The sequence below is a fragment of the Cucurbita maxima genome, unplaced genomic scaffold, assembly GCF_002738345.1.
Source record: "Cucurbita maxima cultivar Rimu unplaced genomic scaffold, Cmax_1.0 Cma_Scf00014, whole genome shotgun sequence".
Classification (NCBI taxonomy): Eukaryota; Viridiplantae; Streptophyta; class Magnoliopsida; order Cucurbitales; family Cucurbitaceae; genus Cucurbita; species Cucurbita maxima.
In genome coordinates, this window is record NW_019272030.1 from 2,676,248 (window position 1) to 2,703,832 (window position 27,585).

Consider the following 27,585-nt stretch of genomic DNA (forward strand, 5'->3'; position numbering starts at 1 on the left):
GAGAACAAATCTTCTCCTAGTAGACATGTTTTAAAGCTTTGAGGGGAAACCCAAAGAGACAATATCGCATATCTGCCCAATCTGCTGACGGTGGATCTTGGTCCTTACAAAGGGTGTGGTGGAACTCTAAGGGAAAGCCCGGAGGAAAAAAAAAACAATATCGGCTAGTGGTGGATTTGACCTCTTAAACACAAAAGACAAATAATCTTGATCGGGTTCTATATTATATAAGTTGTTGGTCCCATTATTTTTTTAATTTGTTCTTATTATGTGGTTTTCTTTTTTCTTCTTTTCCAATTAATAAGAAAACCCTAAACCATTCAACTATTAATGTTTAAATTTGATATAAACAAATAAAGTTGAGGCCGGTCCAATTGAACCCATTTTTGCTCTAAACGACCCAAGCCCATCACCAAGGACAAATAAGCCCTAGCTTTCTTCCATAATCCCAAGACCTAATTATTATTATTATTATAGTTTATTTGAATTTATGTATAAGGTGAATTATTAATTACTAAAATGTTTATAATTAAAACATATAGTTCGTATCGACTCAATCTTATACCGTGTATTCATAAAAATGTCTGTGAGCATAACTCAACGATAATTGATACATATTTCTTCTTTTAAAGTCGGAAGTTTAGAACTCGTCAGTGATACGAGCGTATTTAGTTTAGAACGACAACTCTATCATCTCATCGTTGCACTCATTTTGGGTCCAAGGTAACCAACAGTTTGAACTTATTTTTCATTCAACAGTAATTTTATTAATCTTTGACAGCTAAATACATAACATGCTGGATTGAGAACTCGAACCTACTTGACCATATTTTGATGAAAATTGCAATTGGGTCGAAAGTTTAAAATTTCTACGTTATTTTTTTAATTAAAAAATATTTTAACTTAATTAAAGGATGAAAAATGAAATTTGGTGTATTATAGGAATTTAATTGGAATATACCAATCATGAATATTTTGTTAAAATTTGAGTTTATTGACTTAAGTATTAATTAAAATGTGAGTTTATTGACTTAAATAGTAATTAAATTTGGGTTTATTGACTTAAATATTAATTAAACTTTGTGTTTATTGACAAAATGTCAAAACACACATAAAAACAACTGTTTTGCTCAGCTTACCAATTATAAGCATCACAGGCCAATTGGCCAATTAAATTACAAATATCATAAGTATAATTCCAGTGGATGGTCAGGATTTGGCCGTCGTTCACGAAAAGAACAGCGGTGTCATTTTAGCATCCACAAGTCCCAAATAGTCTGAGGAGATATATAACGGCATAAAATTATAATTAAAAAAAGAAAAAAAAAAGAAAAAAAAGAAAAACACGATTTTTTTTTTTTCAAATTTCTCGCTCATCCTCTGTATCTCTCTCTCTCTCTTTCTGCGCGTGGTCTAATAAAAACCCTAATTTGCTGAATTCCCTACTTTTTTTCCTCCCCCTTTCAACAATTTCCTCAGTATTCCGGCATTGAAGAGAAGACCTCAACTCTGTGTTGTTAATGGCGACAGAGCGTGAGGAGGTTCGTTATGAAGGAGGAAGAGGTGGGAAGTTCCAGAAAAGGCCTCTCAGAAGGGCGCATACGACGCCGTATGATCGGCCGCCGGCTGCTCTGAGAAACTCTGCTGGAAAAGGATGGCTCTCTAAGCTTGTCGATCCGGCGCAGAAGCTCATCACCTCCAGTGCGCACAGGCTGTTTTCTAGCGTGTTTCGTAAACGCCTCCCCCCTCCGCCGCCGTCATTGCCAATTTATCGAGGTTTTTCTTTTTGTTGTTTTTTATTTGCTTCTTAATTGCAAGGCTTTCTCACCGGTTGTTAGAATTGTTTTTGGGCTTTCCATACCGCATTCTTTCTGCTCATACGTTTGATTTTGGAGGCGTTGGCTGAAGATGGCATTTTTTAAAATAATTTTATTATTATTTTGATTTTTTCCCGCGGGAGTTCTTTTAGTCTTGGGGTTTTTATTCTCTTTTCCTGGTGGAACCTGGATTTATTATTTTGTATGGTTTTAGGCGTGTTGAACTATTCTATCTCATTTAGAACTTCAATTATTTAAATGTCATTACTTTACGTGATTCCATGCTTATGAACTTGAAGCATGTCAAAGTGCAGGTTTCAACGCTTACTAGTCGAATTCTATCGAGTCTGCTTGGAATGTTGTTTTGTTTTCGTTGCTTGGATGTCACATATGTTAAAAACATCAGGAATAGTCAGAGTGTGATTCTTCCATAGCATTTCTAAAATGATCCCCCATATAAAATTTAAGAATTGGTTTCAATTTTTATTTTCAAAAACTTCGTGAAAATAAATATTTTGTCCTTGTTTCATGTACTTAAGCTCAAAGGCAAGGTCAATGGCGTTATGTATGCATGCATGCATGCATGTATGTATGTATTTACAGTTTTTCTCAATTATAGCCAATTAGAAGTCCATTTACCATTTGGCTCCTTTTGTATTTTAACCCATGAATGAGATATTTTTGTTTCCCATAATAATGTTAATCTAAGAACAATATCTTTTAAGTATGTTATACGAGGTAATAACCAATAATAGTTGATCGCTGGTTGTTTAGAAGACAGCTTACAGATACACACGTAAACAGAAAAATTCTTTTCCTTTTTATGCTGGTTGTTCTGTTTATTGTCATTCAAAATTATTTCGCTGAACAAAGATTCTGTAAAAACACTTTTAATATTTTAAACTAAAAATTGTTTCTAGAAATTGCTCTTGCTCTTAAACATTTTAATCTCTCATATAATTTTTTTTTCCCCACGGAAGTAACTTGCAAGATTTTGAATTATATCAATGTTGATAGCCATTTAGGAAGCATGAAGCCATTATTTTATTATGCATTTTGGAGTTGATACCTTTGTGCGTGCATTGACTTTTGACTTGGGGTTGGTTGCTATAATGTGTTGATAAATAATTGATAATCGCATGGGACTGTGGCAGAAGTTTTTCATTTGATATTTAGATTTCTGCTTAATCTTTGACTGTCCTGCCCTTGCATTTTATACTTCCAGAGGCAAATGATGAGATGGAAATTAAGAACCAGGAAGAAGTTGCAGCTGTAAGTTTTATCTGTTATATGTTTTGCTTATCAACAACCTTTGCATCTGTATCTTGTATTTTTTTAATCCAATTCTGCTTTTGATCTAAAGCACGATACGTCGTCACTGTGTTTTCCCCCTTCTATGTACATACTTGTTTGGCTTCCACATTTCACTATTCCAGATATTGCGAGGTTTTTTTTGTTATTTTTTCCTCTTTCTTTTGACCAATCTGGATTTCTTCTTTGTTTCTTTCAGATTTACAATAAAAGTCATTTTAAACTGTTCGTTTGAAAAAAAAAAAAAAAAAAAAAAGACGTGATAGACCTATGTTATTTTCATGAATGCATTAGTATCCTTATCAGTGAAGTGAAACTTCTTGCAAAAATCTGAGAAATTTGTGTTGCCGTAGTCTTAACTTCTTTGTCAACATTTTCTGAATTTTAATTGTTCTTTAGGATTCTCCTGGAACTCAAGAAGGGACTAATAATGATTTTGTTCCAAGCATCAATTCTAATAACATACATGGGGTGAGTGACCTCGAGAAAATTTTGAAGGAGAAGACCTTTACAAGGTAAATATTTGAGTGCTTGTTGGTGAAATTATTTTTAGTTGCATTCCTCAGTTCTGTTAGAAGATTTGCCTGGTTTTGTTGCTTTTCTTTTTCTTGTTAATATTTCATTGAGGGTCCTGTATGAAAATTTGAGTTTGCATAAATTGCGATTAGTTACATGGTAAGAAATCATGAAGCAGCATGAAATGTATAAACTGCAATGTTGCTATAAAATACAATTTCATTTTTCTCGTTTGGGATAGAAGTCCGGTTTCATTTTCTATGTATTGATTTTAGCAAGATATGGTTTTGAAATTTAATATGTTACACGCTGACCATTTTACAGATTTGAGATTGATCGCTTGACTGAACTTCTGAAATCAAGAGTTGCTGATGTTCCAAGTGGGGTTGAATCGAGAAAATTTGAAAAGGTCCCTTCAACACCTGTTATCAGTTATGACATACAGGAAGGGTCTCCAAAATTTCCAGCTCAAGAGAGAGTTAGGCCTCATATGGTTCCAAATCATGTCGTGAATGCAAATGTAGGAATCTTTGTATATATTTTCTGTGTGTTAGGTTTTTTCAGCGGTTAATGCTTAGTGCTTGTTTACCATTTGATGCTCACACTGATAACTGTACAAACTTTTGACCTTATTGTCACTTGTTTAATCATTTCAGGTCCCTGATGAGGATGTTGCTTCACCTGCAGAGATTGCAAAGGCGTTCATGGGTAGCAGGCCTCCAAAAGCAACTCCGTTGAGTATGGTGGCCCATAGTCAAAAGTTTGGGGATACTTTTGCTTTAGGCAATCCCTCAAAGTCCTCTACTTTATCTCTTGTGCCAAGGTCTCCTGGAAATTTTGATGTTGAAAATGATTTTGTCACCCCAAGATCTCGTGGCAGATCTGCTCTATACAGTATGGCTCGAATGCCATATTCAAGAGTTCGTGCAACCCCCAGCATAAAGGTTTGTCCTCTAATTAATACATCTTCTTTATTGTATGCTTGCTTGGTAGCTTATGTATTTATTAGCCTTTGTTTTTTCCTGTGGTTCATTCTTCAGAATAGTGTAGCAACAACAGATTCTTATAGGGCCTCTGTGACCTCATCATCTCAGTCAGCATGGGAGCAAGGGAGACTTTTGGAGTCTAATCAAGGGGTATGATTTGTGAAAATGTTCTTTTACAATATATTGTGTTATCGAGTAAACCTCTCATATTATTTTATTTGATTATTGTTTCTGTAGGCTTTAAAACGCCGAAGCTCAGTTTTAGATGATGAAATAGGATCTGTTGGTCCTATTCGAAGAATTCGCCATAAATCCAATCTCCTTTTCCCAAAAGGTTTGAGTTTACCAAGCAGTTCCACTTCTATTCCAGTTAGTGGAATTGGTTCCGAGACTTATCAGCATTTGCAGTCCACAAAAGTTCATCCATTTTCGTCCACTGCTGGGAAGGCACCTTATTCAAGTGAGACCAAGCGTAATTTGTCCAAAATGTCTGCAGAGTCTGAAAATGATAGGACACCTAGTTCAAGTTTCCCTCAAATTCCCCTCAGGTCTAGTGAGATGGCCTTAAAAATCTTAGAGCAGCTTGATAAATTGACCCCTCCAAAGGAAAAATCTTCGGAACTAAAGTTGCATAGTGTGAGGAATAACTCACCCATGAAGTTATCACCATCAATGTTGCATGGGCCAGCTCTTAGAAGTCTGGAAGATGTGGATTCGGCTAAGTATTTGGAAAATGTTGAAGACATTCGGTCTAATGATGGCCGTGATCTTACTTCGAAAAAGAACGATAAGTTTGAGGATAGTAGTTTGTTAAAATCTGAAGTACCCAGTGATAAATCTATTTCTACAGGTGGTGGCGTAGGTTCTTCAGTGCCTTCAAAGGATACTGTATCTAGTTCTGGTCTGCAGGTTTCATTTGTTGGCCCATCCTCACTAACGAAATGTGCGTTCCAGATGAGTGTACAAGAGGTGTGTGGTTTCCTGCCTTCAAGTTTATAGAATAGGTCAATCCTGTCATGTTTCTATCTTTTAATTTATCCTCGTTCCTGCATTCTCAATTAAATAAATGAAAGGATTACTAATCGGGTTGGGGTTTCTCAGTTTCAGCATCTTGCACTTCCATTTTAACGACTGTAATTACTATTCTTTCAATTTCTGTTGAAGTTTTTCATTTTTTTCATTTTTCAAGCACACCCAAACCTGAAAAAAGAAGGCTGCGAAGTATAATATTATGTCTGTGTCCATTATAAAACCTCTATGGCTTAATCTTCGATTATCTATTATTTTGCTAGGATTTTGTGGATCTTGATGTTCTCTATGTTTATGCCCCTTGTAGACCCCCCAAGTTGTAATATTTATGGGCCGTCTGTCTCTTTTTGTTAGGATTTTGTGGATATGGATGATGAAGAATATTCTAATGGGCCAGTTGCTGCTAAATCGTTTGAGAGGCGAGAAAAAGTTGATGACTCATTAGTGGCGGTGGGTAAGCCGAGTGATAATGAAGCCATCATAGTCGATAAACCTCAGGCTTCAATTCAGGCTAAACCCTCCACTGTCTCTGAAATGAAGAAAATAAATGACCAAGCAAAATCTGATATTCCTGTGACTACTGAAAAGAGTTCCATTTTTTCCTTTCCAACAGCATCTCCATCTAGCACTACAGCCACTGTGATAGAACCGGAATCAACCACGAGACCTGAAAAAATTGCTTTCTCTGAGGTACCAAAAGCAGCTGTTGCCCCTATATTTGGCTTTGGAGAAAAGTTTCCATCACAGAAGGATCCGGTTTTTTCTTCTCCCACCTTTACGTTTGGAAACAAGGTTACCACCTCAACAAATGAACAAAATGCTGTTCCTGCGGTAACTTCTGAAGGCAATGTTGCACCTACTTTACAAGCTTCTGCTCCTACCACATTTAAATTTGGAGATAAAGCTACATTTCCTATTCCAGCAAGTACCACCACCGAAAATGGAAATAGTGAGGCCGGGTCTCCGTTTAAGTTTGCATCTTCTTTAGTTAACGAAAAAGAAGGTGCTAAAGCAGGCAGTGCTTCAGTTTTTAAATCTGAGAGTTCTAGCAGCAGGTTAGTTTGCTTGTCACCGTTTTCACCTCGGACTTGGAGAATATTTATTTTGTTTTTACTTTCATGTGTGTAGGCTTATATTTCTATTATTAGCTTATGTGAAATGCATGATAAATAGGATTTTAAATGTTCAGCATTCCAATATCCAATTCGGTTCTGAAGATGCACCATTGGTTTTAATTATTTTGAGAAAACTTGGATCCATAATCTTTAGCCTATATATTCCTGATATCTCCCACCTTTCATCTTAAATTTTTGGTCTGGAAGTATTTTCCTATCTAATAAAGTACTTATGAATGATGCTCAAGAATTCTCTTATTTTGTTTAATGTGGTTTATCCCAGGGATTTCGTATACCAATTGAGGCACTTTTCTTTGAACTTTTTTTTACTTTTCGTTGATTGCTGTTCTCCATTTTTTGTGTTCGAGCTTTTTTGAGGATAGGATAGTTAGTCTAAACACGGGCGTATGTAAATTTATATGAAGTAATTGATTCATGAAATTGTTGATAGATGGATCAGTTATTCTTGCTATCCTTTTTTCAAGCTTTAGTATTTCTTGTATATTATTTGTTGGAAATTGAAATACTAGAGCATACATTTCTACACATTTTCATCTTTCTCCTTGTCTGTTTCAAGAAACTTCTTTTGGTTTATCATGTTAGATTATGTCAACATTATCTCAGGGCTATATACATATATATTAAAACAGATTATTGTGCATCAACTTAGATATGTTTGTGCTCTGCTTGGGCTTTAGGACATGAAATATTGGCATACCCTTTTGATTGAAATTTTCTCATTCACCTTCCAATGATGAACGGGCTGTCTGTTTCTAGGTGATATTTGTTGTGCGTTACCAAATTTTCTAGTAAAACTGATGTTTTGGACGTTTTAATTGCAGCATCTTGTCATTTGGAGTTCCTAAAGAGTTGATGTCGGAGAAAGCTGGCGATAAGAAGAGTTCAAGTGCCGGACTCTCTGTTGGCACTTCTGGGAATTTGCTTTTGTCATCTGTCTCATCAACACCAACTCCCAGTTTGTTTTCTTTTAGCTCCCCTACCACTAATTCAAATCTTATTAACGGATCTCTTGGTTCCACCCCATCTACTTTTCCCTCCCCATCCAACACCTTTCCTAGTAATATAACAAATCAAAATTCATCCATCAAACCGTCTCTCAATGCTGCCACTAGCAATAGCGAACCCGTCACCACTACTAGTCTTTCTACGTCTTCTCCTATGCCATCTTTTTCAGCTGCGCCAATTTTCAAGTTTGGGAGCTCCAGTGTTCCTTCAACTTCAGCACCGAATGGAGCTGGATCAGTAGAAACCAAGACCAAGCAAGAGACGACACCCTTTGGCAATGTAAGTGGCATTTCTCCGAGCGACACATCTGCTGCTAAAGTATTTAGTACTGGAAGCAGTGTTTTTCAATTTGGAGCTGCGTCTACTACTTCAGATTCTAATAAAGAACCAGAAAAGTCAACCTTCGCTCCGGTCAGTGTACCTTCATTTGGTGCTCCAGTTTTGCCTGCAAGTAGTGGGGTTGCTTCTTCTACTCAGAGTACACCTGTTTCGCCGTTCAGTTCATCATCTACATCATTTGGTTTGACAGGGAATACGGGTTTGGCCTCCGGTAATTCTTTGGTTGGTTCTTCAGCTCCCGCGTCTAATTTGTTCGCTTCAGGCGCCACTTTTGGTTTTGGTTCCTCCAGTTCTGCTAATAATTCAGTCAGCTCCGGTGCTGGTACTAGTTCTAGCTTCTTTAACTGGCAGGCATCCTCCGGGCCATCATTTTCTTCTGGATTCGGCTCAACTCCAACGGGAGGATTTTCCTTTGGCCTTGCATCTTCTTCCGCTGCTTCTAGTAGTGCCCCTATGCTCTTTGGATCATCGTCAACCGGTGCAGCATCAACAACTTCGATGTTCTCATTTACTTCAGCTGCAACTGCTGCGTCGTCACAGCCTGCTTTTGGTAATTCTAATCATGGCTTCACCTTTGGTTCAACACCTCCTGCAAATAATGATCATGCAAATATGGAGGACAGCATGGCTGAGGATACCGTCCAGACAGTTGCATTGCCAACGCCTATGCCGAGTTTTGGGCAACAACCCCTTACGCCACCTCCATCATCAGGGTTCATGTTTGGTTCAACTGCCCCTTCTCCACTAGGAGCAAATCCTTTCCAGTTTGGTGGTAGCCAACAAAATGTATCTACCCCACAAAATCCCAATCCATTTCAGGCTTCGGGTAGCTTAGACTTCAATGCCAGTGCTGGCGGAAGCTTCTCACTAGGTGCTGGTGGTGGCGACAAATCGAACCGAAAATTCGTGAAAGTTAAAAGCAAATCAAGAAAGAAGTAGGAGGAATCGAGAGCAAAGGTATTCGGTTTTTTTTTCTCGTGTTTCTATATCCCAGTTATTTTTCGTCTAGGAAAAATTTATATTACCATCTCTGTCATGGCGATGACTGGAAAGAGGAGAGGGGTGGGGAGGGGTCATTTGTCACCTGAATTGTTTGATTTCGACGTGATACCAGGAAACAATGAAGCCAAGAATTGTTGGTTCTATGTTCTCGTTTAGCGAATGGTTCGGTTGGCAAATTTTTTCGTGGTATCGATGGGGTCCTATGTTCAGAAATTTTGTATTAGCTTCATTAGGAAAGTGGAAGAACATTCTGTGTACTCTGTAGTAAGTTGTGTGTCCATGTTTGAGGTAACAACATCATCTTCTTCTTCATCATCTTCTTCTTCATCATCTTCTTCTTCATCATCTTCTTCTTCATCATCTTCTTCTTCATCATCTTCTTCTTCATCATCATCATCTCCTCTGTGCCATGGACTCAGTTTTCCTGTAATCTTTTATTTGTAACATAAGAAAAAGGAAGTATGTGCTGTTGTCCATGGAAGCATCATTTCTTGCTCTCCTCATCATTCTTCTTTTTGTTAGTATTTTTGTAAATGTTCCTTTCTTCAAGCTTAAAGTTTGCACCTATTTGGATCGACCTTTTAACTGCTTAAAAATGTTCTCGAGAGAAAAGAAGGTTGTGAAAGATCGTTCGATAGTTTGTAATAACCCATTTTATCCCATTTTTATTTGTATATGTAGTTGAATGTGTATATTTAAGGAGTGTCAGAGGTTCTTGCACCGCCTTTTCCAATCCAAAACAAATAAAAGAGACTTTCAAGTTTTGAAGTCTAAATCGCTAGCAGATATTGTCTCAACCGATCTCACACTCCGTTCTCCTCACCCTACAATCCACCCCCTTGGGGTTAGCGTTCTATTAGAAATAGGTTTCACACAATAATACTTCGGCAACCTTTTACTTAATACAAGTTTTTTTTAAATACCTTTTATTTATTAATTTTTTTTATAAAGAAATACATTTTATCATACAAAAATATTTTAAGCTCATTACAAATACCCTTTAAATTATTATTATCATTATTATTATTAATTTTTTGGAGTTATTTATTTATAGAAAATTTGACTTTGCTTCAAGGTACATTTTATTGGTATTTCAAACTAGAAATTGCCGCAGAAATCTTTTTTTAAATAAATAAACGGAGCTTTACGTACGAAAAATAAACCCAAAATACCGAAATTATATTTTAAAATTTTCATGCGGCCGGTTTAACTCATTGACCAAGTTTGCATCTGCAGACCGTCTCGAACCGCCTTCGGTCGGACCGGTAAATTATTCTTTAAAACCGCGGCAAAGTCTTAAGTTCAACAACACACAACCTCTACAGCAAAATCGAAGGAAAATGTTGAAGAAAGTGACGGCCGTCGCTGCAGTGGCTTTACGGGGTAGCCACCGGCCGTCTCTCATGGCCACTTGCCGCCATTCGACCACAGTGTCTACTGCCGTCAATTCGTTGCTCCTCCGCTCCCTCAAAGAACACTATCTCGAGATCTCCAGAATGACGCCTCCTCCTGTAAGGTTTCCATTGCTTTGTCCTCTGTTTTCAATTGATAAACCCTAGAAATAGGGTTTTAAGCTATTCGAAGATCGTTTGTTCATCTTACTTGGTTTACTTCTTTTTATCGCAGAAAGTGAGCCCTCCGTCTTCCTTTTCTATCATTAAAGGCGCACTAGACGGCAATGGTCCTGTGCTTACTAGGAGCTACGGCAATGAAGAGATTAACGTTTCGGTTATGCGATTGGCTAATATTGTTCCCGGAGGCGGTGGAGACGATGGAGACGACGAAATTAACCAGTTGTTTCTTCATGTGACTGTATCGAAGCCGGAGCAGAGGGAAAGTTTACATTTTCTTTGTGGATTGTATCCTGATGCATTAGGTATTCATTCCGTTTCGATGAGACCAAAAGCTGAATCCTCGGGGTTTCTCGTTGTTCCGTCCGGCTATAATGGTCCCGTGTTCGAGTAAGTTCAACGTCTTTTATCCAGAGTGTTTGAACAATTTTATTTAATCGGCATGGCTTCTATATCTCTGCAGGATATGGTACTATTTTTAAGTAAGTTAGCCTCAATTATTGTGTAGTCTGTTGCCTCATGTTTAGTGGTAGTTAACATATTAGTCAAGTAGCTCGAGCAACGTTGCTCATGGCACCAATTAGAGAAATGCTTATAATTTAGATCCCATGTCTCAATTTTTAGTGTTATCAACTAAACTCACAAAAACTGAATCATTTTCTCCTAGTAAAGTAATCGAAGGAGTAAGGTATGAATTTAGATCTAAGTAAAGGTCATGAGTTCAGGATTTGTTGCTGCATACAATTTGCTGCCAAGAATCTGTAATTTAAAACCGAACAAGAACAACACGATCCATTTGGCGATGAACTATTCTGGGTTGCTAGTTTTGGTTTGCAGGTTAAAGATATCAGTTAACTTTCTTTAGTATATATTGTTTATTGCCTAAGGTGCTTATCATTCTAGTCTCCACTGTTTGAGTTCTTCATTGCAGCTACCTATTTTGTTCCTTAACTTGCAGGCTGCAGCCTCTGATTTCTTTTCTTTGGTTATGAACTTAGACTTAGAGATTTAATTTTTTCACTTGCAGTTGATCGAATCCCTTATATCATGTTACTCACTTGGGATGCTTGCAATTAACTCCCAGCATCATAGAATAGTGCAAATTTGAAGTGATACTGTAGTTCATATTATTACTCTACTTGGATCATTGGCTAAAGCGAAATTTCCCAATGGGTTCGGGCATCCCCTAAGTAAGCCAACCTGGATAGCAATGTGTAAGAGAATATGTATCGAATCCAATATATACTTCGCCTAAAGCGAAATTTCCCAATGGGTTCGGGCATCCCCTACGTAAGCCAACCTGGATAGCAACGTGTAAGAGAATATGTATCGAATCCAATATATACTTCGCCTTTCTTGTGTTAAAACACTTAGTAAGTTAGTACCCTTTGGTTTGGTTGAGTAGCTCTCTTTGCTCTGATTTGGCTTGTGTTCTTGTATGGCCTAGTTCTATAATCCTTTATATTTATTTTTATGAAAGCTATCTCTTACTAAATAGTCTTTTTTTTCATCATAGTTGGCCTAGATATGGTGTCTAAGGGTCATGATGGTAGTTCTTCTATTCATAGCATATATGTCAGTTTTTTATTGACCCAAGTGGGGTTGTGATGTTAAGCCTTGTGATTTTCATATGCCTATAATCTCGACCAAATTACTGTTGATGGGAAATCATGTCATAAGAAAACTTACACTTATGTTTCTTTGTTAACAGAGATCTGGATGAGAAAATGCGAGATGTACTTCACAATTACATAGAGGAGCGAGGTATAAACCAGTCTCTCTTTTCATTTCTTCAGGCATGGCTTTATGTGAAAGAGCATCGAAATCTTATGCGGTGGTTCAGATCCGTTGGCTCGTTCATCAACGAGCCCAAGAACGCTAAAGAGGATTGATAGTTCATGTATTGGATAGAAAAATATTTGGAATTCAGGGTTCCATCTTCATAATTGGTTAGTTGTATAAGGTAAATGGTCTTATTTCATTTTAAGATACAATTTTGCAAACCCCCAAGTGATGATTCGTCTCTCCTTGTTAGCCATGGTTTTTGTTTTCCAAAGTTGATTAACAGTGCTATATATTGCAGCTTTATTCTTATGGATTTTCTTCTTATACCTTAGGAAGTTGTAGTTAAATTTTGTTATGCTTTTTAATTTTAATGATCATAGCCATATTTACTTAGCTCGAGAATTTCTAATACAACAGATGTGTTACTATTCTCTATTTCTCAAGGAATTGTTGTAGGAACCTGCTGGAACAAGGTGATTGGTAGTTTTCGAACGAGAGCCAGTTAGTCGTATTGTGGTCATCACGTTCAAAAATATTGAACGAACAATGCGATATTCACTCAATATCCTTTCTATTGGCATGATAATCTTGAAGTGAGAGGTTCAAAACTTTATATTCTCACTCGTTATACTTGAAGAAACATATCGTTTTCCAAATTACTATAGCGTTATAACTGCTTGTATATATGTGTTTCCTCCTCGAAAAAAGTAATATTGGACGCACATTAGGTTATTTCAGCAATTTTTGTTCCAGAAATAAAATATTTTATTTATAATAAAGGGGTCGGGATAAATCTAAGCAACGAATGTTACATTAATTATGGATCGAAAAATCCAGCAAACCCCTCAAGAATCTAGTTGAACTCGGACTTGTTCTGTATAAAAGAATCTCAACACAGACGAATTTGTAGCATTCAAAATCCAATTTACATAATCAAAGACAAATCCTTGGTTTTCTTTAGCAGCAATAAGGACAGAGAATCAGTCCATTTTCATTACATTCTGGGCAATTCCTTTGTTCATCACTCTCATCAACAACTCTTTTACTCCCATTGCAGTTGAAACAGAGCACAAATCGGACTCCGCCGCACCCTTCGCATGGGATCCCGGCAAAACAATCGATCGGAACACCATCGAATAACGGCCGGAGCTTCCCCTGCTCGTGCAGACCCAAAACCTCCTCTGCTCCTCCAATGTACCTTCCCCTGATGAACAGCTTTGGAGGTAAAGCTCTCTTTGTACCCAAAACTCTCCATAGCTCTTCTTTAAACTCGGTATGCATCGAAACGTCCCGCTCGAAAAATTTCACTCTAAACGTTTCCAAAAGAAACCTTATACTGTTGCATTCCTCAAATGTTTTCCTTATTCCTCTTAGAGTCGTCGTGTAAAGAATTACAGAGTCCGATCCCCCTGGTGGGCATTTTTCTTCGAACATAAACAGAGGAATCTCCGACGGACTCTGTTTTTCCTCTTCTTCTTCTTCTTCCTCCTCGTGTTCTTCAATTTCGATTCCACATTTGATCTCTGCTTCCCTGATTTTCATATACTCCATCACAGCATGATGAAAAACCTCAAGTAAATTTGGGTCAAACAGGCTCCCGGAGTTCATATCCGGCCGCCGGAAAGACGAGATGTCAATTTCCGACAACGGGGTTTCTCGTTTCGATTCCGGCAAACAATTCCCAGCTCTTAAACACATAGAATCCCCAATCCCTCCATTTGATTTACCGGACGGCTCGATATTCTCTTTATCTTCAACGGCGAAACCAGACTCCTCTGTTTCTTCATCTTCAATGGCGAAATCTCTGTTTTCCTTCAACAAATTGATATCATTTTTGTGGTTCGATTTCTGAAGATTGGCTTCGAGATTTTGGTTTCTGGTGAGGAAATCGGAGTACCCATTTGGAGCAATGACCTGAAGAACTCGATCTTGTTTGAGATACGCAATGGGGGGCTTCATAGATTTGAGCTTCTTCATGAATTTTCCTCTGACTCCATTCATTTCTTGCCGAGGAAGGGGATATTCAAAGCTCAAGATTGTTAGATTTCTATTCAGAAGTTTGCGGTGGATTCACAGAAAGAGAGTGAAAAAGGTTAGCTACCAATGGAGTTCAAACGGCTAGTAAGTTCCTTTGTAGCGATTTCAAGAACGTTGAAAGGGAAACTGGAATCATGTGTTGCCGTTTCCATGCTAAGGTCATGGAAATGGCTTATGGAAAAGTGCCACGTGTATTTGTGGACGAAATCTGGTCAATTGGAGATCGAGTTGTTGTAGAGAACGACACGTGGAAAATGGGTGGTTGTGATGCGTAGAGATATAACTGGACGCCGGAATGGTTTGAATAACGGTCATAAGTTCTCACCAATTATCTGTTCTCCTTTCCTTCTGCAGCCTAAATATATATATATATATATATATATATATATATATATATATATATATATTTTAAATTTCTCTTTTTAATTTATACTTAAAATTACAACTTTAACCTTTAAACTTTGAGATCCATAATATAAATTTATATATATATTTTATAAAATTTTAAAGTTTTAATTTTGAGAATAAATTAAATGTTTTAACATAATTATTTTATATATTATATTTAAATTTTTGTTTCCACTCTTTATTTTATATAGTATTGTTTTTTTTAAAACACGCCCACATATATATATATATATATATTTATTTGTTTATTTTCTTACTTTCAGCCATGCGTTGTTCGACAAGACAAAGTTTAGATGGATTTAGGGATACATATGTATCTGTTCTTGAATGACCTAAAATAGGAGTCTTTATCCGTTTAACTTTTCGAGGATAAACACATTTTTTTTTTTAATATTAGATCTATTGATACGAGTCTCATATTTCAAGGGGTCTATGTTTCTATGACTCGAGGAAGCCTACTGACCTAAAAGTACGGGTATACATGGTTCGGGTTGGGTTGGGTTGGAGGATTTTTTTTACCCAAACCAAAGTTGGTTGGATTGGTAACCCAACCCAACTCGAAACTTTACAACCCAATCCAACCCGAAACTTTTCACAATCCAATCCAACCCTCTATTTATAATAAATATATATATATATAAAAAGAAACTAAACAAAAAAATTAAAAATTAAAAATTAAAAAATAATATAAAAAAACTAGCATCGAACTCGAGCGTGAGTGTCCTTAGACTAGACTCAATACTACTCTAGATTCTTAATATATTTTATATATTTTTATTTGGCTCGGGTCAACCCAAAGGTTTTGCCCATGAACCCGAAATCGAACCGTACTGTTTCAGAAAAAAGGATCCAACCCTACTCGAAATGCTAATCCAATCCAACCCAACTCTTATAGTTCGGGTTGAGTTGATCCGGGTTGTCGGTTGCGGGGTTGAATATACACCCCTACCTAAAAGATGGCTATTAAAAAGCCTACATTTGATTTTTCAAATTTTCTTTTGCAAAATTACCCTTCCATAAATTCCCTCACATTTTCCCTCATTTTCCAGCTTCCCAAACAGGCAAGTGAGAAAATAGCTATCCGTTCCTTCGATTTCATATACAATTTCTTGTTTCAAAACCCCATTACATCTCTCCGATCATCGAAATCCTCTCCGATGAGCCCAATCCTTACGAGCGAAACACCGCCAGGCCAGGGGAGCCACCGCGATGCTCTCTGAAGTGTTGTTTGAGCGATTCTGAGTCGGATCGCAGTTCTTCATTCTGGCTCGCAACCACGCGGTGCTGGTGGTGAAAGAGAGAAAGCTCTAGAGGAAGTGCGAGGAACCGTGGCCTGAGGAGCATTACTTGCCGAGATTGTTGTCCATGAAGGATTGGACAGGATGTTGGGATGGACATCCGCATTTGTACTCGCCGGAGGAGGTCTCTCCGGCGCTCATACACACATTGAGGCTATCGAATTCGAGCTACTCTTACTTCTTTGGCAAGGAAGTTCTCGCCGGAATCCTCGACGCCGTTGATGTCATTTTCCGGGACAGAAGTGATTGTCGGCTCGTTTCTCTTACTGGTAAGCATTGTTCATACTTATTCCCAATTGCTTTGTTGTTCGTTCTTGTTTTGCTAATTACATTTTAGATTCAAATTCTAATTCTGATCTTTAGGTGGATAGTCCAAAATGTTTGAATCGGTTGCATAAATTAAATCCAAAATGTTTGAGTTGGTTTATTGGTACGTTAACTGGGAAATTGAAATTGAGTTCTTGAACTCTCTCCTCTAATACAACTATAGCAGAGATGTTCATTTAACTATTCGATTTTTGATCTTTAAATCTCTGTTTAAAGGTAAATAAGGAATGATAGAAGAGAAATTTCTCCCTAGAGGAAGTAGGTATTATTTATTCCCTATTTTCGTTCCGATCTTCGTTTGCTTGCGTCCCAATCCCAGCCTTACTCCACTCCGCCCTTTTTTATATAAAAATATCAAAATTAAGATACAAAATACCAATCAATTGTTTGATAGGATTTAATTTATAAAACGGATAAATCCATAAACTAAGTTGATCCATTGAGTTTGGACATTTTTTAGACCCAATCTAATGGTAAAATCTTTCAATTTAAATAATAAATTTAGTGTAATTTCAATCATTTTGATTGAATCCATTCGAGTTATTTGAATGATAAATAAATAGTTATTTTTAAATCTTTAATTAAGATTTAGAAAGTTAATGGTATTGATTGGAGTAGAATTATCGATCTTTTGGATCATCCACTTTCTTCAACACCCCTGCACAAAACTCAATTAAATGTCGTCTATGGCGGGCTGTGGCCCCCAAGTGTGTTCTCTTGCTGGTTTATTTTTCTTTTTGAATGCTTCTAGGAGTACTAATAATTAAAATTTTCTTGCCTTATCCTTACATTCCCATGTGACTGCACCCCTCTGCTGGCTTCTACTTGTGTTTATATTGGATTATCCTTATGTTTTTCGCCTACTCACTCATGTATGAAGATAGCTAAAATACCCATGATTTGTGTGTCTTCCAATGACTGGCCATAAAAAGGAACCTCGTGAGGTTTGTGGGATTGACGTGAGGGTGAGAATGATTATATTTCTAAGAGAAAACTCTAGGTAAAATAGGCACAGACCGGACCAAACCAATAACTCATAACCAGGCAAAATAGGTACAAAAATGAAATGTTTCTTCTATAATCAGTGATCCATAATATCAAATAAATCATTTTCACCTTTGATAAATTTACGGAAGGCATTAGTCATAGTGATACTCCTATAAAACTAACTTTAGTAAGAATGCATCAACAAAAGTTGGCCTTCCATATAGATCATCATCTCACGAACTATGTATAACTTATTTTGCATATTTGAGCTATTTTTCTCACTCGAATATTTGATCTCATTCATGTGCACTTCTACTATCTAGGTAATTCGTAAGTTATTTAATATCACTTGTCTTGCATATTTGAGCTATTTTTTTCACTCGAATATTTGATCCCGTTCATGTGCATTCTACTATCTAGGTAATTCATAAGTTATTTAATATCACTAGCTAGTATTCTCCATATTTTTTGCACACTAAAATTATATCATCTCTCCCTCTGTCTTGTGTGTTCGATAACTCAATCAAATGGTTAGCAGGCGTTTGATTTGAGTAAGACCTTCACTGTATTTCCCGGCTTCCAACCTCTTTTTTGACAGTGTATCTTTGCATTTGTCCATTTTCACTGGAAGGATAAGTCCCCAAGAGCAACTCTGAATTGGTGGCTTTAGCAAGCCTTTGGATCTCTGTTAGTGTATGTTGTGCAAAGAGTTGGAAGACATGGATCATAACAATTAGAGGTAGATTCCTTGAAACGTTCGGTATTAGTTTATCCATCCATCCTCTTGTAATTTGAATCATAGGCTAGCAGCTTCCTTCCTATAGTAATTGTAGAATCCTCGAACAGGTAGAGATAAGTTTGAATGCCGTTAAAGTAAAGTGCCCTTGTTCAGGTCCACCGTCATTAACTATCGATGAATGTCCCATTTTATGTAGCGATCCACTGGTTTTTTAATTTCCTCGGCTCTGCTACCACACTTGGAGGTAATAAGAAACTTTGTATGTATGCATGTATGCTTCTATCGTATGTTTTTTAAATTCACTCTAAAACATGCTCAATCTTTTGAAATCAGTTTAATATTTAGTATCACTCTATTTCACGTGATTTTGATAATAGTAACTAACGATTCAAAGCAGACTTTCGAATATTCTTGAATACGATACAAATAATTTTAACCATTTCGAAGTCACTTTCAAATACGTTATGTCTAACCGGTGGTGTCGGGTGGGTGCAGGGCTTGTTAGTTCTGGGGAGATTTTCCCCCTTTTCGGGTGGAACCTGTAAATGGTGTTGAAGCGTGGAAAGAAGCCCACAATCCAATCCCAATGGTGAGTTTTTCTGTTTAGTTCATACCGTTCCAGTCGAACAATTGAGTTAGTATAAAATTATCACAGATCGATCCAATCTAGCTCAAGAACGCTCCTACTTATTTGAATTTACATTTAATTTTTGACCAATAGGATTTCAATGGTCATATATTTGTTTTATTTTTCATATTTGGACAATGATTTTCAAACCTGTCCTATTAAGTCAAACCAAATTCACAAACCAACAAAACATAAATACAGACATTGTAAGAACACACATTGAATGTGTCTACCAAAATAGTTACAACCAATAACCCTACATGTTGGTCATAATAAGGGTAAAATATACTCTTGACCGTCCTATGTATATTAATTTAAATCTGACTTTGTCTCAATTGGGTTTGCTCAATCATTTTTCAGCTCATACTAAACATGTGTCACTAAATAATTTTGACTGTCTTGAATGTTGTGTCGTTCCAAATACAGATAGTGTAAATAATTCAAAGTCACAAATAATAATTAAATGCAATAAAGAATCTAGCTCATATCAGTCTCTGTGTAGCAAATTTTATTATAGATTTCGTAAATAACAAATAAATAGTTAAAATAATATCTCTAAAAATATGAGATATCTGATATTTAAATAAAATCTAAAATGCAAATTTAAATCTACGAAGACAATTTAATCATTTTAATTTTATTTGTATTATTTTTTTTTTCTCAATTAAAAAAAAAAAAACATAATCTACACCAAGGGCAATTTAGTCATTTTACCAATTGGACTTTCTATTTAAATGGGCCATTCCTTGTAAATATTTTCAAGCAATATAAATGGGCTTTACAAAATAGAAAATAAAAGCCCACTACCAAAGCAGCCCAATACAAATGAGCTCCTTTCAACCCTTCTAAAATATCTTATTGACCTTTGAAAATTGTGAACGTACAACTCCACTACAATGACCAATAAAGATCGATATATTACACATCATCCCGACACTAAAGAACTTCATAAACTTTCTCATATCACGTACCCGAGTTGACATTCTCTAATTACAAACACTCTTACATTGTGCACACTGACACAAAGATCACACATACACGAGCGAAGAAAGACAACATTCTCAAACGACAAGAAAATCGTTGCACGACAACGAACCCCTTTCCAACAATAAACAATAAAAATCGATCTATTACGCACCATCCCGACACTAAAGAGCTTCATAAATTTTTAACATCCTCAAGCGACGGCACTCATACATCACGTGCACCAATGCAAAGATCACACATACATCAGAGCAACGGAATATGACATTCTCAAACGACAAACACTCTTACATCGCGTGCAATAGAGACGTATATTTGGATATAATCCAATGGCGAGGGGACCAAATTAGGGTTTGAATGATGACTCCATTTGGGACCATGAAATCCATGAGACAAAGAAGGAAAGAAAGAAAGAAAAACACTTGAGAGATTTTCCCATTCCATCAATGGATGTTGAAAAATTTGAAGTCATAGATGTGGGAATCTCCAATACAATACAACACAACAAGACAATTCACTACACTAACCTTTAAACAAAAATCCAAAATAATAAAGCTCATTGCTACACTACTTTTTTATTTCTCCAAAATAACATATTTTCTAAACCCCATTGACTTCCCCGTCGTGTCTCTTCCGAAACTTCTCAATTTCGATCTTCTTCATCAAAATCGAATTACAGGGTTCGGTACAGTTCGAATCGAGTCTAGGGTTTTGTGTCTAGTAAGTCCATGAATTTTAAAAAACGTAATACGGGTCGAGAACCTATCAACACGAAATTGAGAATCCACAAACGTCCTCAAATGGGTCTTGAATAATTTTTAAATTTCGAGCGTAAATATCTACTTTCTTGCCTATGTTCATTAAGTAGGGTAAAAATGGTACTATGGGAGTACCCCAAGAATCTTTTCAATGTTGAATGATTATTAGGGTTTTTTTTTTTTTTTTTTTTTTTTGAAAAAGAAGAAAAAAAAAGTATGGTGAAGAAAGATAGCGACCAGACAATGATTGAAAACAACATGATGGGAGCATTGGATCACTCGTAAATTTATTCTTGTTAACTTTCACATTTCATCTTCTTTTGACTGTCTTTCCACCTTTAAAATCAACCCTTTTTCTCTCTCTTCCTCGTCGTCTTTTCCTTTACGACTTACCTATTTAACTATGTTCAAAACTACCCGTCAATCTCAGAGCTCGCCATCGTTATCCCAAATATTTCGTTTAAAGAGTCATCGAACGTAAACGTACGTATCATCAGTTAGTTTAGGGGTTAGGATTTGTAAGTTTAGTTCCTGAGCTTTCAGACATGTTAGTCACCAAAATTTCATTATTATTTTACACAAAATTGAAAGTTTAGGAACCAGGGTCACTATCAATTCAAGAGTTCGACATCTTTAAAGAGTTCTCGAACGTAGACGAAAATATCATCAGGGTTTGCAAGTTTAGCTCTTGAACTTTTAAGTCATTTGAATCTACCTTTCAAATTTACGTCTACTATTAGACCCAAAATAAAAAATTTAAGATCTGGGTTTGACACGAACATGAACGTATAATCAAACCCACTTCTTATCGACAAAAATATCGAACAATAACGGCTTAAAATCGTTAATAATTTAGTGATTATGAAGAAGAAGAAGGGTGGGAGATCCAAGAAATCCCTTACTTTCATGTAAAGTTTCACATACAAAAAAGCAGAAAAGAAAGTGCTTTAATTGGCATTTATTAAAAAACGTTTCACAATTTTGCTTTACTTTCTTCTCCAAAAGACACTGCAAAAGCTCACCCTGTGTTCAAACTTTGTCTCTCCCATTCCCACTTTTGCTCGGTCAATTCAAACGTTTGTATATTCTTTAAATATTAATCGTTAGATCGATGAAATCTATATCCAACGGTATAAAACTATCGATAATAACGTTATTATAAACTTCTGGAGAAGATGGGTTCTCTGTCAATTAAAAAATATGTACGTTGTTTATATATTAACCGTTAGATCGATGAAGATCTACATCCAACGGTGTAAAACTATCGGTAATAACATTATTATAAATTTCTCGAGAAGACGGGTTATGGGTCGATTCAAAAATCTGTATGTTCTTTTTATATTAACCGTTAGATCGGTGAAGATCTACAACTATCGATAATAATATTATTATAAATTTCTGGAGAAGACTGGTTCTCTCTAGGACAGAGTTGCAGAGAAAGGCAGAAAAAGCAATAGGGTTTTGGGAATTATTTGCATTTTGAATGCTTTTAAGGACACTCTCAAAAGAATAGAACCAATTTCTCTCACTCCCAAATTTCTTTTCTTTTTTGTGAACTCAATGATCGTTTGTTGGATTCTATATTTTAAGATCCAAAGGATCCGATCGATCGATCCCATCATTTCTTTAAAAGAATTCTTCGCTTCTCGGGATCGATGTTCGATCATCATTCATCCCGAAAAAATTAAAACAAAACAAAACAAAACAAAGGAAAAGGACCACATGGGTCCGAACAAGTTAGTCATCCTTCTTTTACATCTATAATTGCTTCGTTGTCTTATTATAAAAAAAATAATGTTATGATTTAACGAGACATTAAACTCACCAAAATTACAATACTAAAACGTTACTTTCACCGTTTTTTCTAAAACAAAACCGTCTTTGTGTTTCTGAAGATAATAACCATCTTTTGAATTACACTGAAACGTTTGAGAGTAATTAATAAAGCATATAAACCAACCGTGTTTGTAATTTTCAAAAATTAAGGATTCAAACCTATTTGTTACTAAAACTGAAATGGTTAATTTCATGAAAGTTCAGGGACTAAATGTGAAATCCCACGTCAGTTGGAGGCGGGAACGAAACATTTCTTATAAAGATGCGGAAACCTATCTCTAGTAGTGTTTTAAAACCGCGAGACTAATAGTAATACGTAACGGGCCAAAACGGACAATATTTACTAACAGTGGGCTTAGACTGTTACAAATGGTATCAGAGGCAGACACCGAATGGTGTACTCACGAGGATGCTGAGATCTCAAATTGGTTGGAGTGAGAACGAAACATTTCTTATAAGGGTCTGAAAACTTTTATACGTAACGGGCAAAAACAGACAATATTTACTAGCGGTTGACTTGGACTGTTACAAATAGTATCAGAGACAGACACCGAATAGTGTGCTAACAAGGATGATCTCACATAGTTAACCGTGAGACTTAACCGTGAGACTGAGCTAATTATTAACTAAGACAAACAAACCCAAACATGTTTTAACTCTTCTCAAGGAACAAGACAATAACACAATTATTTTGTCTAAAGATATGGTCCCTTTTTTTTTTTTGGGTTTGGTGTCAAAATTTTCAACTTTCTTACTAATAAAACCGCCCATGTGTTCATTTCCAATTTTACTGTCGTTACTTTTCTCTCTAATTTTTTCCACCACCCGTTTTAGATAATGTTTTGTCTCATAAGTTCATTACCTTTGTGTTAACTTTGGAATATTTTTATAACCCTATGTTCGGGATTTAATTTGCATTAATACGTAACATTTATGAAAATTATTCGAAATTATACGACGTTTATGTTTCGTTCGACTCCTACGAGCGACAGAATTTGTAAACTCCCGTCCCAAACATAACCTTAAACCCGACCTCAAAATTGGCAAGTTTTTAGCTTTACGTGGTCGAGCGGGTTTGTAATAATTTGAAACGGATAAATATATATATATTCAGCTTTATGACAAATCAAAACCATACAAAATAGTCAAATCCGTCCATAAATGCGAAAAAATATTTATTTTTTTTTAGATTTTTGTAAAAAAAATTAATGGTATGCCGAAATTGTACAAAAATGTTTATTTAGACAGCTAACGTGTTTGACCGGTAAGTTCATAAGTTCTAGAAATAAGTGCATACCGATGTCTACATACATGTATACATATACACATACACATACATATACATATACATATACATATACATATACATATACATATACATACATATATATATATATATATATAATTGAGAAAAAAAAAGCTAGAGAGAGGAGAGAGGTTTTGGGTTCTTTATTCTCTCTACAAGGGAACATTGCTCGAGGTTGTTGTCTTTATTTGATTTTTTTTTTAATAAAAAAATTATTTTTATTTAAAATGCTTCAATTTATATTTAAAAATAAATAAATAAATAAATAAAGGCATTATTTCACAAGGTTTTATGTGCTCAAATGTTTGTTTAATTAATTAAATATAAAATTAGTTTATTATTATTTATTAAGTGCTTTTAGTTTGGGTTTCTTGTAGTCTGAGGAAGGCATATTAAATGCTTTTTTTTTTTTTTTTTTTTTTCCTTTNGTTTGGGTTTCTTGTAGTCTGAGGAAGGCATATTAAATGTTTTTTTTTTTTTTTTTTTTTGTCCTTTTATTGAAATAATAAAAATATTAACTCTAATTATTCGGTTAGCTTCTCGTTAGCTATTAAAAATTTTAAAAACGACCCGTTTCGTTCATAGTCATCTTTTTGAATATGTATTTTTAAATGAGTTACGTTAATAAAAAAATAATTTTTTCTTTTTATGGATCGATTAGTAAATCATTCTAAATTTTAAGGACCAATTAGAAATTAAATTAAAATTTTATAACTTTGAGAATGGAGGAGATACTTGGGTCAAGGGTAAAATTGAAGGTAAAAGGTAAAAAGTAAAAACAAAATAGTGAAATGAAGGGTAAAATAGTCATTATTTATTATATTCCTTTTTGGATTATAAAGTGAGAATATGTTAATTCTTTTAGTACTTTTAGAATCCTAATCATCCGCGCCACTACTTTTCAAAGTCCACATTGAATTCAAAATTGAAACTAAATAAAGACAAATTTATAATATTTATTATAAATTAATTATTCCATTTTGAAAATAAATAAAGTTTTTAGTCAATATTAGCTTTTATGTCTCCCATTTTAATATTTTATTCCTCAACTTACTTTTAAAATTTAATTAAAAATATTTATGGGTTATTCTTTATATATATATATAGATAATACAATATTATTTTTTTGAGTTCGGTCGGAGGAACTCGAAACTTTGGCCTCTTGATTGAGTGTCTGCACGTTTCAACTCGAGTTGTTCTAAATTTTGACTTCTTAACCTAGGGTCGGTACTAAGTCGAGTTGTCCATTTTTTTTAATGATATTATCGATATCGTTGTGTATGATATATGAACTCGTTGGAAAGTTGATTTTGTAATGGCGATTTTATAATGATGAGAAGCTTTGAATTCTTCTTCAAATAACAGTTGAGAAAAGGATATAAAGGTAATTTCACACCCTTAATACTAGGTTGGGACAAAATTATAGTGCAAAAAATAATTAATTAAATGTGTCTAAAAATTAAAATATTTTTCATAATACTTTTCATGCAAAAAAAATTAAAATTAAAATTTAAAAGTACACAATTTAATAAATAAAAATATAATACTCGTCTTTAAAAAATAATGTCTCGCTTACCATGTTTAGCACGTGGTTGTTTAACCTAAGTGTTCACCATGCGTGATGCAAAGGGTTTATTTAACCATGGTTAGGTTGGTGGGGTTTAGTCACATTTTTTTTTCTTTCAATAATTGAATAGAATTAAATTATTGTGTTGTTCGAAATTGATAAATTATAATAACGGTAACAACTCGAAGCCACTACTAGTAAATATTGTCCGTTTTGATCCGTTACGTATCGTCGTCTGTCTCACAGTTCTAAAACGCATCTATTAAAGAGAAGTTTTCATACCATTTTGTGAGATCGCACATCGGTTGGTGAGAGGAACGAAACATTCATTTACAAGAGTGTGGAAACCTCTCCCTAATAGACGTGTTTTAAAACCGTGAAATTGACAGCAACACATAACCGGTCAAAGCGGACAATATCTACTATTATTGGGCTTAGACTATTGCAATAACCCATGAGTCCATGTTCAATATACGTTTTATAACGGCATATTCTACTAATCATATTATTTTTCTAGAATATGGTCTTGTGTACTAACATAAATAAAATTATTTTATTTTATTATTTAGGTAGGACCTTTGTAGTATAGTACGTATTGGCCATAATTTACAAGAACATTCTGTAGTCTTACTAAGAGGGGGAAGGGTTAAGGATTTACCGGTGTGAGATATCACATTGTTCGAGGCTCCGACAGCATCTAGGGTTCCTCGAACAATATGATATCTCACACCGGGTAAATCCTTAACCCTTCCCCCCACTTCCTCTTCACTGTAAGTAGAAAGAACCCATGAGAGCTTCCTGTAGAGCCTAGGATTGAAAAATAACACAAATACGGGCAAAGAAAGAAAGAGACCTGAAGACTGCTTTCTCTTGTTCTTGAATAGCTAAAGCCTTGTTTACGAGGTTCTACTCATAGAGGTTCAGTAGTTCATGAGCTTGACCCTCTTATCGTTCCATCATGAGCAAAGGAAAGAGTTGTTCAGGCTGATATACCTGACTCAACTGCGTAACCCGACTTAGCTGCTAGCTTTAGCCAATGATTCATACAAACAGATATACCTAGGTAACCTAGTTGCTCGGGAAAGAGCTAATTACATGATTCCCATGCAAAAATAATAATGTCAATTCATGATTTACAATAAAGTTTTTGACCATATTATAACACATTTATTTTCTTATATTCGGTTATTTAATGATCTTATGAACCAAAAATGAAAATCCCAAGAGAATTTGCATTAATAATTTACACATTTACATTCATCCCAACAAAAGAAAAAAAAAAAACTAATCCCAAAATTAAAGTTTTCTAATAATTATGAAAATAAAATCTTCCCATCCACAAATTCTTCCATAATCCATCTGATTCTGTCTCCATTTGAATCTTCAACGGCTATGTTCAAATCCAATGAAACAAATGGTTCGTGTTCTTGTTCTTGTTCTTGTTTAATGGTCCGTTCTTCGGCGTTGAAGACAATAATCGCATCCTTTAGGAGACAAAATTCCCCATCAGAAAGCTTCACACTTCCCTTTTGAATGACTTCTTTAATACCCATTAAGGAACAGTGATCAATTTGGTTAATATCTTCCATGAAGAACAGTCTATGAGGGTTTTCGTTCACTGCCTCTGCAAATCTCTGTAAATAACTGCTACCCAGTTCGTCTCTGGTCCTTTTTTTGCTGAATTTTTGTGATTTTTCATGATTGAAGCTGCTCAAACTGATGGATATGAGTTTTGTTTGTGATCCAAAGAAGAATTTGGCTAATTCTCTTGCTGTTTGTTCCTTGGATTGGCGTTGTTCTTCATTTCCTATGAACAAAAGGCAGCAACTTTCTTGATGATCATGATGATTATGATACCTGTTCTTGCTGTTCTTGGACCTGCATTGGAGGATTTTGGCTGAGATTTCATTAGCTTTGTGGTTTGAGCAATTGGGAATGGTTTTGGAAAGAAGTTTCAAACAATCATCTTCTTGATCTTCTTGATCTTCTTCCTCCATTACCACTTCACTTGTGGAAGCTGAGTTCGGGCTTGAATTGGGGTTCGAGAGGAGGTCCGGCTTCGAAACAACTTCTCGTTCCGTGTTCTCGTCCCAGAATTGATACTCTTTTGGAGACTGTTTGAGGCCAAGAAAGTTATAGTGACCGAAATTATCACATGTCTCGTCCTGTTGTGTAAGACAGACCGACAAAAAAAAAAAAAAAAAAAAAAAAAA

The 27,585-nt window shown here is 35.5% G+C and overlaps 4 protein-coding genes across 5 annotated transcripts in view; 2 read left to right on the plus strand and 2 right to left on the minus strand.

The window, feature by feature from the left end:
- Positions 1 to 1,372: 1,372 nt before the first annotated feature.
- LOC111488998 (nuclear pore complex protein NUP1-like) lies at positions 1,373 to 9,471 on the plus strand. Of its 2 annotated transcripts, none has more exons than XM_023136990.1 (9): positions 1,373 to 1,776; positions 3,043 to 3,089; positions 3,528 to 3,643; positions 3,969 to 4,164; positions 4,301 to 4,588; positions 4,685 to 4,780; positions 4,868 to 5,599; positions 6,014 to 6,714; positions 7,617 to 9,471. In XM_023136990.1, exons 1-9 carry the CDS (start codon positions 1,521 to 1,523, stop codon positions 9,076 to 9,078), a joined length of 3,894 nt encoding a protein of 1,297 aa, XP_022992758.1. In that variant the 5' UTR covers positions 1,373 to 1,520; the 3' UTR covers positions 9,079 to 9,471. The 2 variants fall into 2 exon arrangements, with proteins under 2 accessions (XP_022992758.1, XP_022992757.1); XM_023136989.1 differs by having other exon boundaries at positions 6,014 to 6,713; positions 7,604 to 9,471.
- A 958-nt stretch (positions 9,472 to 10,429) lies between these two features.
- LOC111489000 (uncharacterized protein At2g39795, mitochondrial) lies at positions 10,430 to 12,821 on the plus strand. The gene is made up of 3 exons (XM_023136992.1): positions 10,430 to 10,652; positions 10,768 to 11,102; positions 12,424 to 12,821. Exons 1-3 carry the CDS (start codon positions 10,482 to 10,484, stop codon positions 12,602 to 12,604), a joined length of 687 nt encoding a protein of 228 aa, XP_022992760.1. The 5' UTR covers positions 10,430 to 10,481; the 3' UTR covers positions 12,605 to 12,821.
- A 532-nt stretch (positions 12,822 to 13,353) lies between these two features.
- On the minus strand, positions 13,354 to 14,834 carry LOC111488999 (uncharacterized protein At3g28850-like). Its single transcript, XM_023136991.1, has one exon. It carries the CDS (start codon positions 14,496 to 14,498, stop codon positions 13,455 to 13,457), a length of 1,044 nt encoding a protein of 347 aa, XP_022992759.1. The 5' UTR covers positions 14,499 to 14,834; the 3' UTR covers positions 13,354 to 13,454.
- An 11,750-nt stretch (positions 14,835 to 26,584) lies between these two features.
- The window catches only part of LOC111489679 (protein SMAX1-LIKE 3-like), a 2,864-nt gene continuing 1,863 nt past the window's right edge, over positions 26,585 to 27,585 (minus strand). The window contains exon 4 of the mRNA XM_023138002.1: positions 26,585 to 27,537. Coding sequence (XP_022993770.1) covers positions 26,686 to 27,537 — 852 coding nt within the window. The 3' untranslated portion in view covers positions 26,585 to 26,685. The remainder of the gene's footprint in view (positions 27,538 to 27,585) is intronic.

Coding starts and splice junctions, on each gene's coding strand:
- LOC111488999 (XM_023136991.1), bottom strand. CDS start 14,498: ATGAATGGAGTCAGAGGAAAATTCATGAAGAAGCTCAAATCTATGAAG.
- LOC111489000 (XM_023136992.1), top strand. CDS start 10,482: ATGTTGAAGAAAGTGACGGCCGTCGCTGCAGTGGCTTTACGGGGTAGC. Junction 10,653..10,767: donor CCAGAATGACGCCTCCTCCT/GTAAGGTTTCCA, acceptor TTTTTATCGCAG/AAAGTGAGCCCTCCGTCTTC. Junction 11,103..12,423: donor TATAATGGTCCCGTGTTCGA/GTAAGTTCAACG, acceptor CTTTGTTAACAG/AGATCTGGATGAGAAAATGC.
- LOC111488998 (XM_023136989.1), top strand. CDS start 1,521: ATGGCGACAGAGCGTGAGGAGGTTCGTTATGAAGGAGGAAGAGGTGGG. Junction 1,777..3,042: donor GTCATTGCCAATTTATCGAG/GTTTTTCTTTTT, acceptor TTATACTTCCAG/AGGCAAATGATGAGATGGAA. Junction 4,165..4,300: donor ATCATGTCGTGAATGCAAAT/GTAGGAATCTTT, acceptor TAATCATTTCAG/GTCCCTGATGAGGATGTTGC.